This window comes from Dromaius novaehollandiae, chromosome 4, assembly GCF_036370855.1.
Source record: "Dromaius novaehollandiae isolate bDroNov1 chromosome 4, bDroNov1.hap1, whole genome shotgun sequence".
In the NCBI taxonomy this organism is placed as follows: domain Eukaryota; kingdom Metazoa; phylum Chordata; class Aves; order Casuariiformes; family Dromaiidae; genus Dromaius; species Dromaius novaehollandiae.
In genome coordinates, this window is record NC_088101.1 from 819709 (window position 1) to 834267 (window position 14559).

The window sequence follows — 14559 nt, forward strand, 5'->3', positions numbered from 1 at the left end:
AATAATGATGCCGCGTTCTCCGACTTTTCCCGCACCGGGCACGGGGAGAAAGGAAATGGGCTGCAAATTTGATGCTGGAGCCAATTTTCCCCGCAGGAATCTTCTCTTCTGAGAAAGGCCATCTCGATTTAAAAAAGCGACCTTGATAGTGAGGGGCTGAGGGGCTTTGCATGGAGAGAGCTGAGGAAGAAGCCATCCGCCCGGTACTACAATGCTGCAATTTTTCCCTCGCCCAGGGCTGACCTCATGCCCAGAAAGCGCAAATCCGGGCAAGTTTTGCTAAAGGGTCCGAAAAAATGATTTTGCCTCTTGCCAATGGGGGAAGACGTGCAGCTTGGTAATTTTAGCAATGACTAGATTTGGCGATTGCCAAAATTGCGACTGCCACAGCTCCGGGCGGCTCTGCCCCCTCCGAGTCAGACTCTCAGGGCCCCGGGGACGGAGGGAGGCACCTCGGGAGGGCTGCAGCGCTGCGCAACGGCCCTCTTTACCCCGGAGAAGCGCTGGCGGCACCCAGGAGGATTGCTCGGGGCCGAGGAGCACCGCTCGGGCAGGCGGACCGGAGAGGCCGGTGCCCACGGTGTTTCCCTGCTGCAGGCGGGGAGCGGAGCGCTGCAGGAAGGTGGCGGAGTTGCTCCGCCTGAGCGGCAGTAAAAGCCAGCGCCGGGCCGCCACGGCGAGAAGGTGGGTTAACTCTGCAAGGGGTGGGGGGGAAGAAAAAGGGAAAGAGGAAGGAAAGAGGAAGGAAAGAGGAAGGAAAGAGGAAGGAAAGAGGAAGGAAAGAGGAAAAGGAGAAAGGGGAAAAAGGAGAAAGGAAAAAGGAAAAAAGAAAAGAGAAAAAAGGGAAAAAGGGACACGGGAAAAGGGGGAAGAAGAGGAAAAAAGGAGAAAAGAAAAAAGGAAAAAATGGAAAAAGAGGAAAAGAGAAAAAAGAAAAAATGAAAGAAGAGAGAATGAAAGAAGGGAAAATGAAAAAAGGAAAGAAGGAAAAGGACAGAAAGGAAAAGGGAAAAGGGGAAAAATGGGAAAATAAGGAAAATAAAGGGGAAAAAGGGCCTTTTCCTGGCGCAGGAATCGCACGGGGAGCCGCACTGGAGGCGCTGCCGAGGGGAGCCGCGGGGCGCGGGGGCGCTGCGGGACCCCCCGAGAGGGGCCGGGGCGTCGCGGGGCGGCAGCGAGGGGCGGTGCGAGGCGGAGCGGAGCGGAGCGGAGCGGGCGGCGCCGCGGCGGGTCCCGCCCCCGGCGGCGGCTACGTGCGCGGCGGGCAGCGGCGCGGCGCGGCGGGAGCCCTCAGCCCGCCGCGGCGGCGGCGGCGGCGGCGCGCCCATGGCGAGCGGCGGCGGCGGCGGCAGGTAGGGGAGGGCGCGGCGCGGCCATGGCGCAGACGGAGCCGGCGCGGCCGTTGCGCCCCGCCGGCGCGGCCGCCCTGCGCGCGCGGAAGCTGCGCGGCGTCCCCGGCGAGCCGGAGCCCGAGCCGGAGCCCGAGCCGGAGCCGGACGCGGGGCCGCCGGGGGGGCCGCCGCCGCCTGCCGCCGTCCCCGTCCCCGTCCCCGCCCCCGCCCCCGCGGCGGCGGCGCTGGGCGAGCTGGAGGCGCTGAACCTGAGCGGGCGCGGGCTGGAGGAGCTGCCCGAGGAGGTGGGCGCCGCCCTGGGCGGGCTGCGGGCGCTGAGCCTGCGGCGCAACCGGCTGCGCCGCCTGCCCGCCGCCGCCCTGCGCCACCTGGGCCGCCTGGCCGAGCTCGACCTCAGCCACAACCGGCTGCGGGGCCTGGGCGACGGCGCGGCGCTGGCGGGGCTGCGCGGCCTGCGCAAGCTCAGCCTCAGCCACAACGAGCTGGGCGCCGAGGGGCCCGGCCTGCCGCCGCGCCTGGCCGAGCTGGGCCGCCTCGAGGAGCTGGACCTCAGCTTCAACCGCCTGCGCCGCCTGCCCGAGGGCCTGGGCCGCCTGCGGCAGCTCCGCACCCTCGACGTGGACCACAACCTGCTGCCCGCCTTCCCCGCCCCGCTCCTGGAGCTGGCCGCCCTCGAGGAGCTCGACTGCTCCGGCAACCGCCACCTCGGGGCCCTGCCCGAGGGCATCGCCGCCCTCCGCCGCCTCAAGATCCTCTGGCTGAGCGGCACCGGGCTGGCGGCCCTGCCCGAGGGCCTCTGCCAGCTGGGCGCCCTCGAGAGCCTCATGCTGGACGGCAACCGGCTGCGGGCCCTGCCCGCCGGCTTCGGCGGCCTGCAGCGCCTCAAGATGCTGAACCTCTCCTCCAACCTGCTCGGGGAGTTCCCCGCCGCCATCCTGGCCCTGCCCGGCCTGGAGGAGCTCTACCTGAGCCGCAACCAGCTCACCCTGCTGCCCCCGCGCCTCTGCCAGCTCCGCCAGCTCCGCACCCTCTGGCTGGACAACAACCGCATCCGCTACCTGCCCGACTCCGTCGTGCTCCTCCGCAGCCTGGAGGAGCTGGTGCTGCAAGGCAACCAGATCGCCATCCTGCCCGAGGGCTTCGGACAGCTGTCCCGCATCACCCTGTGGAAGATCAAGGACAACCCCCTCATCCAGCCCCCGTACGAGGTGTGCATGAAGGGCATCCCCTACATCGCGGCCTACCAGCAGGAGCTGGCCCACTCCCAGCCTGCCCTCAAGCCCCGCCTCAAGCTGGTCCTCCTGGGCCTAAAGGATGCGGGCAAGACCTTGCTGAGACGGTGCCTCATGGAGGAGGACGGGCAGAGGGAGGATGCGGGAGGTCTGGAGGCAGGGAGTGCCCAGCCCAGAGGGCGCCCTGGCCGGCAGCAAGGCGCTGGGAGAGCGCAGGCTGGGTGCTGCCCCTTCCTGGAGCCTCAGGACGCTTCCTTGACGTGGGTACCTGCCGCACGGCCGCTGGAACGTCTCCCTGCTGAGCGGCAGGACGTCCCCCACGTGGCTTCTCACAGAGCGAAGGGGGAAGCACCGTGCCCTGCGCCGTCACTGCCGCCAGACGCCTTCCAAGCGCCGTCAGGCGTGGGACCGCCCGGAGCCAGCAAGGGCATCGAGGTGATGGACTGGACAGCAGATGCGGAGAGGGGCCTGACATTCATTGTGTTCGAGCTAGCGGGCGACCCGAGCTACGATGTGATCCAGTCTTTCTTCCTCTCCCCCGGAGCCTTGTACGTGCTGGTAGTGAATTTGAGTGCCTACGTCCCTCAGCACTTCTACCGCTCTGTGGGCTATTTCTTGCACTGGCTTGGTTCCAAGGTGCCCCATGCTGTGGTGTGCATGGTGGGAACCCACGCCGACCTCTGCGCGGAGCGGGAGCTGGAGGAGAAGTGCCTGGACATCCATCACCAGATCGCTCTGCAGGAGAAGCGGGATGCTGAGGGGCTCCAGAGCTTGGTCCAGCAGGTGGATGAGGCTCTGGGACAGGACTTTGACCTGCGCTGCTCCAGCCCGCACGCCGCCTTTTACGGGGTCTCGGACAAGAACTTGCGGCGGAAGAAAGCCCAGTTCCAGTATCTTTTAAACAACCGCCCACAGATCCTCTCCCCGGTGCTGCCCTTCAGCTGCCGGGACCGTTGCCAGGTGCGTCGCCTGCGGGACAAACTCCTCTCGGTGGCGGAGCACCGAGACATCTTCCCAAACCTGCACCGAGTGTTGCCCAAATCCTGGCAAGTGCTGGAGGAGCTGCACTTCCAGCCGCAGGCTCAGCAGCTGTGGCTCAGCTGGTGGGACTCTGCCCGCTTGGGCTTGCAGGCGGGCCTGACGGAGGATCGGCTCCAGAGCGCCCTGTCCTACCTGCACGAGAGCGGGAAGCTGCTCTACTTTGAGGAGCACCTCACGCTGCGGGAGTACGTGTTCCACAACCTGCCGCGGCTCATCGACATCCTCAATGTCTTCTGCCAGCGGGATGCCACTGTGCTGCTCCAGAAACTGCTCAGCGACACCCGCATTGATGAGCTGAGGGCCACCCAGCTCCATCACTACGTGGAGGGCTTCTTGCTGCACGGCCTCCTCCCTGCCCACATTATCCGCCTGCTTCTCAAGCCCCACATCCAGAGCCGGGAGGACCTGCAGCTCATCCTGGAGCTGCTGGAGAAGATGGGGCTCTGCTACTGCGTCAACAAACCCAAATGCAAGCCCCTCAACGGGGCGGCTGCGTGGTACAAGTTCCCCTGCTACGTGAAGAACGAGGTGCCCCACGCCGAGGCGTGGATTAACGGCGCCAATCTGAGCGGACAGTCCTTTGTGGCTGAGCAACTGCAGATCGAATATAGCTTCCCGTTCATTTTCCCACCCGGCTTGTTCGCGCGCTACAGCGTCCAGATCAACAGCCACGTGGTTCAGCGGTCGGATGGCAAATACCAGATCTACGCCTACCGGGGGAAGGTGCCTGTGGTGGTGAGTTACCGGCCTGCCAGGGGAGCTCTGCAGCCAGACACTCTGTCTATTGCTAGTCACGCATCCCTACCAAATATCTGGACAGCCTGGCAAGCCATAACCCCTTTAGTGGAAGAACTGAATGTCCTGCTCCAAGAGTGGCCGGGCCTGTACTACACTGTGCACGTCCTCTGTTCTAAGTGCCTTAAAAGAGGGTCACCCAACCCGCACACTTTCCCAGGTAAGGCACGACCCGGCTGGCCTTTCGTCCCTTCCAGGGCTTCTCCCCTTCTTGGAGGGAGGTTTGCGGTGTTAATCTCGGATCCGTCTTGGTTTTCCCTCTGCTGTAGCTCTCTTCCCTCATGACTTGGGTCGTGAGAGAAAATATTAGGGTAGCTCCAAGGAGACAGGCTTAAAATAACCCTATTCTGGGATGGAGGCCGGGGGCAGGAGGGGGAGGAAGTAACATCCACTTCTGTGGGTGCCTTTTTTCCTCTGCTTTCTGGATTTTTGGCCCCAAGGATTGGCCATGCTGCTGTTGGAAAGGCCCAGCTCTGTCCTTGTTTTGATTCCTGTGCATAGTTCTGTGGGTTTTTTTTCCTTATTCCCTTTAGCTTGCAGCCTCCCTTTCTCTTGGGGCTGTTTGTAATCACAAATGGAGACTGCTAAAAGACTTCTGGGTCCCCCAAAAAACCTGACCTGTGATGTAGCTGCTGAGAACGCAGGAAAGCTCCCCGTAGCAGACGCTGGGTGTTTTGGCCTTCGTAGCCCTATATAAAAAGCTCTCTCTTGCGTACGAGGTCCTGTCTCTAACAGGAAGCATTCCTCCTTGAAGAGAGAAAGATGCTCCATCGTCTTTGTTTCAGTGGCTCACCTAGAAGCGATTCCCAGCCTGCAGGTTTGGGAGCTATTGTTCTTTTTTTTAAAAAAAAAAAAAGCCACCACAGTTCTTTTCCTTTCATCCCCTGCCGTCCCAGTTTTTCAAAAGAAAAAAAAGAAAAAAGCATCATCTCTCTGCTCTGGAATGTAGCTAGTTGCGGTGCTTTTTAAAGCTGTCACATAGTCGTGATCACACTGGTATTTTCCAGCGGTGTCTGTTTTACTTTGTATGTGTGCAGGTGCTGCCTTCTGACCCATCTCCTCCCTGCCCTGCTGTGCAGCTCTGGGGTTTGCTGGGGCTGTGGGAAAGGTGTTTTAGCACGCAAATCTGTGAGAAATCAAAATCCCCTCTGAACTGTAAGCAGCACTCTAGAAACACCGTTTCCTCCCCCACCGTGTTGGAAGTATCTTTAAACCTTGTTCTTTTATAGGTAGTCTGAAATAGTGAAGGAGCAGGAGTGTGACTTGAGTTGGAGCAAGCAGCGGTGCCAAATTGGTTCATAGGAGAACGTGGATAATAGTGTTTTGGTTTTGTTTTTCTTTCTCTGGGCCTGAAAATAAGGAGATGCTTTTTGCTCCTCAGCTTATGTCCTGGCTCCATTGATCACGTCTTCCTCTAAATGCATTAGCTTACGTAAGGACCGTTGTATGTGTGTGTGGGGAGGGACGGGCATGTGAACCCGTGCTGCGCAAATTGCAAAGTAGCAGCAGCCTGATCCGTTTCTCTTGCTGCTGACACGGTGCTCTGAGCAATGCATTCAAAAAAATAAAATAGGAATCTAAAAACAATGACCAGGTGTTAAGTGGCAAGTCCTGAAGGTTCAGCTTGTGATTAGACGAGACCTGCAGCCACGTGTATTTTTTATGAATGTTTCACGGCTGATCCTTTCTGTAAACAGATGATGTTTTAAAGGTGAAATGTGAAGGAGATCCAAATGGCATTCGCAAAGATGGTTGGCATCTTTGCTAACCAGTGAAAAATCTGAGCAGGCCCAGAAGAATAAGGAGAGAGTTGAAGCCAAATGGCTTTTCCCTTTGGGTTTGGCTGGATCATGTTTCCTGAGGAATAAGAAAAGATTACCTCCATCAGGCAGCCAAGCCTGGTGTGCTGGGAAGTTGGGGTGCCGGTAGGCAGCACATCATTTGGCGTGGGTACCAAAAGAGGTTATTTAAATCTAGCTCAGCCGTGAACTCCATGGATTATATGAGACAGGTGAACAAGCATTTGGCTTGGGGAGGGTGCAGCCTATGTGTTTCATCTAAAATACTCTTCCCTGTTCACAGAGCAGATACATAAAAGTCTGTTCAGAAGTTTTAAATGGGAATTGTGAAGCTGAGGAGTTTTTTTTTTCCCCCCTTGGTTTTGTTGATTGGGAGGTCTGCATGTTTAAGTCATGTTGCCAAGCTTGCTCTTGTGCAAACGAATTGTGGTTGGAGTCATTTGGGACAGGGTGTAGGGCAAGAGCGGGTCTCGTGTTATGAAAATGTGTGGTGAGGGAGATGTCTGTTCCTTTCCGAGCTATTCCGATGGAAATTCCAGGCAATTACAGCACCGCTAATTCTTAAATAGGGCTGTGGTCTTTTTAGGACTGTGTTGAAGAACCGCTTTGCAGCCTGTTGACCTTAATAAGGGAAATATTTCTGTGGAGACACTGCCAAATTTGTGCTCAAAAATGGAAGTGCAGCTTGGCTGTGTGTTTGGTTGTGCAATCTGTGTTGTCGTTAGTGAAACCGATGGTGTATTCTTTGGTCATCCAAAATTTTCATTGGAATCCCCTTCAAAGAGGGGACTTGGATGTTCGCGAGTTGAGGATTCGGCCACGAATATTCAATCCTAGCTTTTAACCCCCCTTCCTTCCCACTTGGCCCTTCATGTGCAGGCTGCAAAACTTCAGTTGTTTTAATACATGCAGAAATTTTCTTGGAACAAGCCAGTGGGCTCAGAAACAGTTAATAAGAATTGGGATTCTGGGTTCATTCTTTTGAGGGTTTATTGCAAACAACAAAGAAAAAAAAATGCCTTGGCAGGGTCCTTTTAAGGAAGTTTTTATGTCTGAAGCATAGTTTTGTAGCTGGGTGAAATAGTAACTGAATTGGAATCTGAGCTGGAATCTCAGTGCGCTTTGATGCTTCAGTCATCAGCTTGTCTGATAAGCGATGTGCTGAAAAAATTTTAGTTCTTTTACATTTACTCTGTATCTAAACAAAAAGACCCCTTCCAGACTAAGAAAGGCATATCCCTGCTTGGACTGACTGACACGAATCGGTTTCCACTGCAAGCCGATGAGATCTCAGTTGGATTGTCACAGGCACTGTGAAATGCTGTGATTTTGTATGTGACGGCTTTTTGGCTCCTGGATGGAAGGGCTTTTAGGTTGTTCACGTCCTATAAGCTATAAAGCGGCTAGAGGATGGGGGGGCCGCCGCTGCTGCCGTCTGCCTGGTAGACACGTGTGCTTTGTTTGGATGGACAAAGTAGCGTGACTGGATTTCCCAAGCTTTCCTTGTTTGCACCTGCTCACCACCCTGCCGCTGTCCCCTCTTCTGCAAAAACGCAGGGATTTCTAAAGGGGCTGCAAAGTTGTGGATTTCCAGCTTGTCTATAAAGTTAGACAAAACACACGTGTGCACGTACTCTTTTCTTACTGCAGGGCGGAAAGAGCCTGGAGAGCAACGTTATGCCTGGCTGTTTGGGAGTTAGTTTGTCTGTGGTGGCGAGGAGGGGTGAGGGGGGTTTCTACTAACCTTTGCCAGACCTCAGAATTACAAAAGCCCGTCTGTTTCCTGGAGAGGTCCCTCAGGAATTTGTGAGGAGGAGGTGGAACAACACTGGATGAAAAGTAAGAGGGTACATCGAAACAGTCAAACCTTGCTCTGAGCCAGCCTGGGTCCCGGCCAGCTCAGGCTCATCTGAGCTGCGTTCTGCACAAGGTATCTGATGTTATCCTTTCAGTATTGGGGGTTTTGTGTTTGACCAGTGGTTTTCTTTCTTGCTTGCTTGTGAAGTTGGCTGTGGGAACACAGACATGAGAAGGCCAAGGGCTTGAGCCAGCTGCAGAGATCTGACCAAACGCTGTCAGAACCAAGACAAGATGATCTGAATTTTTCATAGATTAAAAATGTGCCAATGCGCACACAGCTACGGGCAAAGATTCTGTGTGCAAACTCAGCAGCCCCTCTCCAAAAGGATGCTACAAAGCTATGGGGAGCGTGGAGAGAGGCTGCAGGACTGCCGAGAGCTGCATAGGCCTCCTGCGGAGAGAAAGCACGATTCTTCCGTCTGCCTTGCTCCCTCCTTGCTGCCCCCTTCCTAAGGTATCGAAACGGAGGGGAGATCATGAGCTTCCACTCTGCCTGTCTCCTATATCAAAGATAAGCAGAAGGCAGGAGTACACGTCAGTCACCTTTGGGGTGTGGAAGAAGGTATTTTCTTTCTATAATAGCGTAGTTCCCTTATGAAACCCTCTGCCGTGGCCAAAGCAGGCCTAATTCTCGGTCACCTTATTGTGCATGTGATTCAAGGTGAACCATGCTCACCTTCCCCACATCAGAGTCAGAAATGAGCGTGAACTCCCGCAGGAGCTGGGATGGAGTCACAAGGTGGGGAGGTAGAAGATCCCATGCTGCGTCATGCTAGCAAGCCCCACACCAGGTAAGGAGGGAGCAGGTGGGACCGGTTTGGTCAGAAGGTCTCAAAAATTGAAGTTGGCTCCAAAAATTTGAGCTGTCTTTGAAAGAAAGGCTGGCGTCAGGTGTCTGGTTGTTCTTTGTAATTAAATTACAGGTGGCTGGGGGTTTTTGCACAGACGATTGCTGTTGGAGCAACGCCTGCTTGTAGTAGAGCCTGATGCCAGCATTTGACAGCCTTAAAAGGCAAGTTTGAGAACTGGGTCTTTTTGGCCTTATTTTCAAGGTAGATGCTCTAGCTGTTGGGGGCTGTCACCATGCTCTCCTGAAAGATGTGGCTTTGGTGGAGTGCTGTGGCTGGAGGGGCAAGACTTCAGCGCAGCGTAAGCACCAGACATTGATGGTCTGGGTGGCAGGAGGGTAAAGCTGAACGAGGCCCAATGAACTGGGAGGAAAACAGATCAGTTGCTAAGCTTGAGGAAACTAGTGTGATTTGGGAAGAGAGTGCTAGAGCACTGTTTATTTAGCTTACCAACTGAGGACTGATTTGTGTGCTGCTGAAGCATTGATCTTGGGTGATGTGGCTTGCAGTATGTAATGGTGTAGAAACCCAGGCTTTGTGCTAAGCAGTATGTTGCTTGGTGAGCGCTTGAGGTCTTCTCGCTTGGTGGCTGTGGTGGGGCATCCTCTGATTTAACCAGTATATTGGGAGAAGAGAGAACCAAGCTCCAGCTTTGATCTCGGAGGAGGCAGGAAAGCTGCAGAGTGCAGCACGGCTGGTGGAGCGTAGGGTGTGGGGACCAGCCCTTGGGAAGAAACTGGAGCAGCCGGCTCAGGGCTGGAGCTCGTTCCCGTCAAAGCTACGGAGCGGGTCGGTCAGGACGCCTGCCCGCCGTGCTCACGGCGGCTGGTGTCGGGGTAGCTTGCCGTCAGACTGACTCAGGAAACGGAAACAGAAGGGACAAACTCACTGTGGATGCCGGAAGAGAGCCTTGGGCTTTGAACTGCCTTTTTGAAGTGCTGCCCTTGTTGGTTATCATGTACTGTGTGCATCCTTTTGTGCATGTGTGTGTGTATATGTATATATGTACATATCTATTTTAATGTTCTTAGTATGGAACTTGCCAAAATTACTTGAAGTTAGGATTGCAGCATGCATTATTTCAAACTGTTTGGAGGAATTCCCTTCCATATGTGAAAATTTGCTATACGCTCCTGCTAGAGGAAAGGTTTCCTGGTGTGTCGGCAGTGGTATGAGAAAAGTCTGCTGCTTCCTGGATGGTTGTTAGGCTCGCAACAGAGGCTGCCTCTCCTGCTGAGTATCTGCAAGATCTCTCTGGGCAAGGAGCTCTTGATTTTACTTCTAAATATAAACATTGTAAAGCCCTGCAAACATGCTGGCAATCTTCCAGTGAGATACCTGATAATGAAGAAAACCGGCTTGGAAGCTCCTGTTGGGGGGAAATGCTATCGTAATAACAATGCACGTGTATGGCACGATCTTCTAATTTATACCCGCTACCCAACAAAGCCTAGGAAAAAAGGTGATGGTTCAAATGGGCTTCTTGCTTAGCAAAATTTCCCTGAGCCGTCCCTTAATGGCTTGTCTAGCCCTGCCTCATTCCACGCAGAGAGTCGTCTCCAGGCCTTGGGCCCTCCAGACGTCGCACTGCCATCACTGAATTGGGGAAACGCTAGATTCAGTTGAGTAGATCTTTTTGGTTTGGTTAGTGAAGCAAGGCAGAGTTCTTGCCCTTTATTCCATAATTTTTTTAGAGTTGCTGAGATTTGTCTTTGCAGGAAACAACCTATAAAAGAGCCGCTCATCCCAAATGATTCTTTGTTTCATTGCACAAGAACGACTTAAAAACTACCCACTGTGGGGGTAAGCGGCTGTTCAGATAAAATCTTGATGTAGGTTTTCTCCTCTCCACATTCAGCTGATCGTGTGAGGACTGATTCGTGCTCTGCTTCATCATGCTGGGGATGCAGATGTCCTGTAACCTGCTTTGTTTCCTACTGTGCACACCAATTTTTTGTGCTGCCCTGCCTTGTTTGTTAAAAACACCTGAAAGCGTGCTAGGTTTTTCCCTTTAAGGTTGGTTGGGGCATATCATGCGTGTCATCCAAGTGTTTGCTATGGAAGGTTTAAAAAGAAAAAAACAAAAACAACCTACAGAGCATAATTGATTTACGAAGGACGCTATCTTCTGTCTCCTGTGACAGGAATCCTCGTGCTGATGCAAGCTTTCCATATTTAAGATGCTACGGGGTGCATATGTCTTTGAGAGGAAGGCTCCAAGGTGCAAATATATTGCTAGATCCTATTCCTCCTTTTGTGCCTCGGGAGAGGATGGTGGGAAATCATCTTCGCTGTCTTTTGGGAGTATTGTGACCATGTTACTTGACATTGGGACAGGGCTCTGAAAAAATGAGCATCTGTTTAAAAGCGCAATATGAATATGTCTATCAGATAATTCTCCTGTATGCTGTGATGTCTTGTTGCTATTGCAGCATTAAGCAGGTAACTGTAGTAGCCTAGCATGTTCTCTAATGATCCACTAATGATAGTGCAGGCTAATTGGTTGGCTCTTGAAAGCAATTTGCCAGTGGAGAGGGAAAAAAATTGCATTTAATGAAAAGTTTGTGTTGTGTTTAAAATCTTGAAAATCACCAAAGTAGATTTTTTTTCTCTTTCTCTTTTTTTTTTTTGGGGGGGGGGGGGAAGGTTGGGTGGGAGAGACTTACTTTTTCTCCAAAGTAGAGGAGGAATAACCTTTGCAAATGAGTGAGGAAAATAATGGTCTGGGGGTGAACAGAAGATGATCGGTTCCTCCTTGTACCCTTAAATCCACCTCTCTGTGGCTGTAGCGCGTGCCCTTTTCCTACAGATACAGGCAAATGTTGTGAGAATAAGCAGAGCTGGCTGGAGCCAAATAAGGTCACCTCTCTTCAGGTGAGCTTATGGGATGCCAGTTAAAGGCTGTGCTATTTTTGGATTGTTTTCATCCTTTTGGTAGTCAGATAGGAAAGGGAGCGCCTTGTAGGGACGGCAGGGGGGAAGACAGTCCTTAAAGTACAGTCTCGGTTGTAACAGTCGAGCTCCTCCCGCTGCAGACAAAATCTGTTGACGCTTTTGGCTAGTGGAGAACATACCGGGGTATGAAGAAAGCGATGTATCTGGGCTATATGAATCTCAGCCTGCCTGTTTGATCTGTTGTACACTGATCGCCTTATCTATAGTGGGCGTGCTCTTGGGCTCCTGGGACCGCAGTGTGGAAGAGCTGTGTCTGGTGCAGAGGATGAGGAGGCTGCCTTGGAGTTTTTAGAAGCTGTTGAGCGTACAGGACACAAGTAACCTACCTCCTGGAGTGGGAAGGTCACCTGTGTGGATGTGGCCTTCTTCCACATGAGTGGTTTGCAGAGATTTGTCGCAGGATGCAGCATCTGGGGATGTCTCTGCTGGGAGACGGCTATGAGAACTGGGATAATTTCTGTGGGGAAGGAAAGACCAGGGAAACACCTGTGGGCTGATTGGTGTTGGGAGAATCCAGGAGAAGATGGAGTTGGATTTCACTTGAGGTGTTGAGGTGGACCATCTCTGAGGGTTTATGTTTCTGCCTCACCAGGCTGCTGGAGGCTGGCAGGCCGAAATCGTATTGTACCCGTGGTGTTTTCCTGGCTAAATCTTGGTCCTGAATGTGCCGTTTGGGTTGCTGAAGTGGTCAGGGGCAATGTGCTTTAGGACTCATGCAGTCTCGCAGGCTTTGCGGTTAGGGATGACTTGCTTGTGGCCAGTGGATGGAGGCTGGTCTCCATCCATTTCTGCTTCTTGCTCTATGCTGCTTGGACCAGGCTTGGTGATCTCATTGAGCTGTGACTGCCGGAGCACTTGCGTGCTTGAGCTGGCTGTGGTTTAAAGCCTAACCTTAATTTCAGACTTGTGCTTTTTTTCCAGTGGTCGTTTTCCAGAGCTCTGTGCTTCTCTCAAAGATGTACTTAGTAGTCCAAGTTGGACTTGGTGGGGGGGATGGACCAAGCTAGGAGCTACAGACTGTGCAAGATAACGTTAATTTTGAATCGACAGTTTGGCTTGGCAAATTCAGTGTGAACCAGACAACGGCTTCGGGGTGAGGGAGACGCTTCTGTTAGGTGCAGTGATTTGTGAGGATCAGACAAGACTGAGCCGTGGAGGCAGGTAACCGAATCCTGTTTCAACTTGCTGGGTTTTGTCACCGCGTGGTGACTCAGAGGTGATGCGCGAATACTCCAGGGAGGAGCCGTATCATCCTAGGTTACGCTGAATCGTTCCACTGAGACAACGGGAGACTTCTGCTGGGCTTCTGTTAGCTTCGTTTCACAAGCGTGACTGAATACAGTTCCGTAAAACCCCTTATAAAAAACGATACCAGGATATCTTCTCCTTTACCCATTTGCAGGATGATGTTTGCCAAGTGTCCAGTTCAGATAAGCCTTTTAGTTTGTTTTGTAGGAGAGGACACCCGGATCTCTCCCTGTCCGTTCTGTTTCCTCCTCCTTCCCCTCGTACCCCCGCTTTCTGGAGGCTCTCCTTGTTGCAGCATAACAGGAAGGAAACAAGTCAGCAACAATGCTAGGAGAGGGATTTGTGGACCTCGGGCTGTGATGGTAAAGTTAATATTGTAGGTGTTTGTTCTAACAGAGCCCAGGATCCTGCTATGCTTCACTCGAGGATTGTGCCACTTGAATGATCTGATGCAGTGACCCTTCAGGTTCTGTGTCAGATTCCTCTGGAGGCACATTCCCTGCATTTTTAGCAGGTACTTTCATCTCCTGCCCTACAGAGTGAGTGCTGGCCTGTGATAAAGGACAGATCCTGCCCCTGCGGCAGGGCCAGGTTGTTGAGGAGCTTCCTGAAAAATGAATTAGCCATAATTTCCACGGTACCACAGTCTACAGAGGCTGGTTGTCCCAGATGCTTGGTCTAGTTTACATCCCATTTATCCAGTTGCTGTTTCTGCTGTGTGAAACCACACAGTGTGAAAATGTGGAAGGTGAACATGGCCACTGGGTCTTGCTTGGCCTTCAAGACATGCACAATGCATTTGTTGCCCACGTGTCAATGCAGGGCTGGAAGCAGAGGACTGCTGGAGAGGCTAATCCGTCCCAAACTTACCCTGAAACAAGTGTCCTCACGGCTAGCAAGCTCCCTTGCTGCACGAGCAGCAAACGGAGGGTGAGCCTCCTGCAATGGCAGAAACCTGCATGTCTTGTGGCCTCTAAAACATTACAGCGGGTGCAGCAGAATTGTCCTGCCACGTGGACTGCAAGCGTTGCATGGCGCAGTGGCACCCTGCTGCATCTCTAGCTGTTGTTGTGGAGCTCTGTTGCTGACCGTATAATAACCCACTGCACTCACCTTTGCCTGTTTTGTAGATAATGCAGTCAAATATGGACAGCAGAGCGATTTTTTCCCTGAGCAGTGAATGTTACAAAGCGGGGATGTGTGTAAGGACTTAGAAACGTGCAGAGCCGAAATGCAAAGGCACAGAACGTACAGTGTGGAGGATTGGAAGGCAGGGACCTCTATCTGAGACCGTTGCCTGACATCAGTCTTTTATTGCCTCTTCCTGAACAGCTGCATTTTCATCGCCATCATTAATGTTCTCAGATGAATCAAGGTCGATCAAGAGTGAAGGTGGAAATATGGGGCAATGGCCGGGAATGATGATCCA

At 53.2% G+C, this 14559-nt stretch overlaps 1 protein-coding gene across 5 annotated transcripts in view; it reads left to right on the forward strand.

Annotated features, from left to right (window-relative positions):
- Positions 1-1226: 1226 nt before the first annotated feature.
- Positions 1227-14559, forward strand: part of MFHAS1 (multifunctional ROCO family signaling regulator 1) — a 35898-nt gene continuing 22565 nt past the window's right edge. For 3 of the 5 annotated variants that reach the window (XR_010388786.1, XR_010388785.1, XM_064510208.1), the window contains exon 1: positions 1227-4580. Coding sequence is in view for 1 of the 5 variants with exons in the window: in XM_064510208.1 (XP_064366278.1) it covers positions 1376-4580 (3205 nt within the window). In the remaining 4 variants the exon portion in view is untranslated. The remainder of the gene's footprint in view (positions 4581-14559) is intronic. The other 2 variants (XR_010388787.1, XR_010388788.1) reach the window with 1 other exon arrangement.